At 34.5% G+C, this 4367-nt stretch overlaps 1 protein-coding gene across 1 annotated transcript; it reads right to left on the reverse strand.

The window, feature by feature from the left end:
* Positions 1-342: 342 nt before the first annotated feature.
* Positions 343-4068, reverse strand: LOC131900977 (zinc finger protein 431-like). Its single transcript, XM_059252278.1, has 4 exons — positions 3919-4068; positions 3229-3355; positions 2964-3024; positions 343-1756 (listed from the first exon to the last, which is right to left on the reverse strand). The coding sequence occupies exons 1-4, from the start codon at positions 4066-4068 to the stop codon at positions 343-345; spliced, it is 1752 nt and encodes a 583-aa protein (XP_059108261.1).
* Positions 4069-4367: the final 299 nt, after the last annotated feature.

Here is a 4367-nt window from a genome sequence, read left to right on the forward strand (position 1 = left end):
AGATGACTGGGTTGTGCTAAGGGTTTAGTACATTGTTTACATTCATAGAGTTTCTGTCCCGTATGTGTTCTTTCATGCAATTGCAGAGCATTGTGTTGAGCATAGGCTTTAGCACACTGATTACATTCATAGGGTTTCTCTCCAGGATGTATTCTTTCATGCAGTTGAAGAGCACTGTGTCAAGCTAAGGTTTTACCACACTGATTACATTCATAGAGTATCTCTCCTGTATGTGTTGTTTTATGTACTTGAAGATTATGGGGCTGTGCAAGGGCTTTATCACACTGATTACATTCATAAGGTTTCTCTCCAGTATGTATTCTTTTATGCCTTTGAAGATGACTATGACATGCAAAACTTTACCACATTGTTTTCATTCATAGTTTTTTCTCCCATATGTATTCTTTCATGCAAATGAAGAGCACTATGATGAGCAAAGTCTTTCCCACAGTGATTAGATTCATAGGGTTTCTCTCCTGTATGTTTTCTTTTATGTACTTGAAGATAATCAGGCTGTGCAAAGGCTTTACCACATTGATTACATTCATAGGGCTTCTCTCCAGTATGTGTTCTTTCATGCCTTTGAAGAGCACTGTTTTTAGCAAAGGCTTTACCACACTGATTACATTCATAGGGTTTCTCTCTTGTATGTGTTCTCTTATGTACTTGAAGATGACTGGGCTGTACAAAGGCTTTACCACATTGTTTACATTCATAGGGTTTCTCTCCTGTATGTATTCTTTCATGCAATTTAAGAGCACTGTGTCCAGGAAAGGCTTTACCACACTGATTACATTCATAAGGTTTCTCACCAGTATGTGTTCTTTCATGCAATTGAAGAGCACTGTGTTGAGCAAAGGCTTTACCACACTGATAACATCCATATGGTTTCTCTCCAGTATGTGTTCTTTTATGTACTTGAAGATGACTGGGCTGTACAAAGGCTTTACCACACTGATTACATTCATAGGGTTTCTCTCCCGTATGTGTTCTTTTATGCAATTGAAGATTACTATGATGAGCAAAGGCTTTACTACACTGATTGCATTCATAGGGTTTCTCACCAGTATGTGTTCTTTTATGCCTTTGAAGAGCACTGTGTTGAGCAAAGGCTTTACCACACTGATTACATTCATAGGGTTTCTCTCCTGTATGTGTTCTTTCATGCAATTGAAGATTACTATGACGAGAAAAAGCTTTACTACACTGATTACATTCATAGGGTTTCTCTCCAGTATGTGTTCTTTCATGCCTTTGAAGAGCACTGTGTTGAGCAAAGGCTTTACCACACTGATTACATACATGGGGTTTCTCTCCAGTATGTGTTCTTTCATGCCTTTGAAGAGCACTGTTTTGAGCAAAGGCTTTTCCACACAGATTACATTCATAGGGTTTCTCTCCATTATGTGTTCTTTTATGTACTTCAAGATGACTGGAATGTGTGAAGGCTTTACCACATTGTTTACATTCATAGGATTTCTCTCCAAGGTGTGTTCTTCTATGCAACTGAAGAACTTTCCAATGAGCAAAGGCTTTGCCACATTGACTACATTCATAAAGTCTTTTAACGGTATGTGTAGTTTCATGCCTTTGAAGATGACAGTGTTGTGCAAAGGTTTTACCATATTGAGTATATTCATAGGATTTCTCTCCAGGATGTGTTTTTTCATGCCTTTGAGGATGATTATGACATACAAAGGCTTTACAACAATCAGTATAGTCATGTGATTTCTCTGAAGTATGACTTTTTTCATGCCTGCAAGAATAATTGAAACATTTAAAAGCTTTACTACATTCATTATATTGTTGAGTCTTTACATCTGCATGAATTAATTTTACAATTTGGTCTAAACATAAAGAGAACTGTGATCTTAAGGTTTTAACAAGTTGTTTACACTCATGTTGTTCCCCTGCATTAAGGTTGACTTTGTATATTTCAACATGCCTGTGATGGTAAGAGCCTTTATTACCTGGCTCATATTTATGGCATCATTTTTCTCTGAGGTTTTTCACATATTTGAAGAGAAATGGGAGAATTTGGACATTTACCTCAGTTATTCCATTGATAAATTTTCTATACTGTGAGTCATGCTACATTTTCAAATTTGACCAGGACAAAGAGAAGCATTTACACAGTCCTAGAACTCATGGGGCTTTTCTGAGGTGTGTTTGTTGATCTATTCTGAATGAAGCTGGAAAACAAATTTTTTGTAAACTTGAATCACATTCAACAATTTACTCAACATGGGACTACTACGTATTTTCTAATTGTTCTGAGATTGAGAGATGTAAACTGCTTCTCTCCAAATCCTTATGTTAATAGAGCTGGTATCCAGAGTGACATATAATATAACTATTAATGAAAGAATAAAAACAAGAATATTTCCACATTTCATTTACAGTTGGACTTTCTGTTCCTCATTGATATATGGTATAGGGAATAGTGTTTCTCTACAACAACCTCTCCCCTTTAACTTTTGACTCTAACTACCCATCTAACTAAAATTAGCAAAGACAGAACAACCATATGAGTAAATATACTATGGACTATTTGGTTATTACAAGGTTGTGTATATATTCTTATCACATATTCAATGAGTATATCTTTTGTAATATGAATACTATGAAACTAAACAGATTGTCAGTTGTACAGCATAGCTGTGATAAAGCTATTATTCCAATGGTATTTTCTTCTAAGACATTTATTTTTTGTCAGCCTTCTTAAAAGAATCAATTACAAACACAATTCACTTACCTGCTATTGAGGTAAATGTGTTTATGAGCATTTAATGATCATTGATGCATTTTAAGCTGTGATTGTTTACATTGCTTCATTTCTTTAAAACTTCCAGATATATATATATATATATATTTTTTGTCAGCCTTCTTAAAAGAATCAATTACAAACATATATATATATATGCACAGAGGCCCATTTCTATCAGCTTTTACAAGAAAATTACCTTGCATGATTTTGAGAACTTTGACAATGTTCTTCAACTTCAAAACGTTGCCAATTGTAGCCTAAAATATAGGAGAAGAAAAAAATGTATGAAATATTACAGGAAACTGAAAATTTTACTTTACTATCTTCACTGATCCTTACAATCAACTGTGATTTATTCACCTCACACTTCCTCATTCTCAATCAGAATTGCAGAAGAGCATCAACAACCAAGAAACTATTGTCCCCTTATTTAAAATGTGAAGGAAAATTTATAGTATTACCTATAGCTGTGAGGTTCATATAGGTCTCCATCATCACATCTTTGTAGAGATTCTTCTGTGAAGGATCCATCAATGCCCACTCTTCCTGAGTGATATCGACATGCACATCATTATATGTCACTGCATTCTAAAATATGCCATATATAAATATGCCATCCATATGTATAAAACAAAAACCATGATACAACATTGTAAATGTGTGCTTCTTTGACAAATAGCCACATAATTCTGATGACTGCAACATGTATTCTATACCTCACACATTATGATGAACTCATCTAATGATTTCACAAAGAAACTGAATAGGAGGATTACTTCTATTATTTCTGAATGCTTTGAATCGGACAGCATCTTGCAAGAGAAAAGCCTATTAACTGAGATAGAGATACAAGCAAACACTTCAACAGTACTGAGCACACATCAGAGAAATTGCATGAACCATTACTAACTACAAAGAAGTTTTGTAAGCTGGATGTATTGGCTCATGCCTTTAATCCCACAACTTAGAAGGTAGAGGCAGGTATATGTGTTTCTGAGTTGAAAGTTAGCCTAGTCTATGTAATCAGTTATAGGACAGAAAGAAGTAAATATTAAGAACCCATCTGCACTGTAAACTTTCATCAACAAACAAAAAGATAAGATGAACTCAGAGATTGTTTTACTGAAGTTTCTACAGAGTTAAGCATTTACTCTAGTTCTGTATTCATCTTCCAGAAATCTGAATTGTTCCAGTTTAAACTGTACTTGTATAAATAAAAAATTGACCACACGCTTGGTCACAAAACACATCTCAACAGATACAAAAATTTTGGAATAACCTCCTGAATCTTTTTGGACCATCATGCTTCAAAGTTAGATTTCAACAACAACAAAAATTATAGAAAGTCTATAATCTCATGGAAACTGAATATGCCCATGTGAAACACCAATGGGTCAAGGAAGAAATAAAGTAAGAAATTAAAGATTTCCTAGAATTCAATGAAAATGAAAGTACAACATACCCAAATTATGGGACACTATGAAAGCAGTGCTAAGAAATTTCATCACTCTGAATGCACACATGAAGAAGATGGAGAAATATACCAATTACTTAACAGCACAACTGAAATCTCTAGAACAAAAAGAAACAAACTCACCCA

Source organism: Peromyscus eremicus, unplaced genomic scaffold (assembly GCF_949786415.1).
Source record: "Peromyscus eremicus unplaced genomic scaffold, PerEre_H2_v1 PerEre#2#chrX_unloc_1, whole genome shotgun sequence".
Classification (NCBI taxonomy): Eukaryota; Metazoa; Chordata; class Mammalia; order Rodentia; family Cricetidae; genus Peromyscus; species Peromyscus eremicus.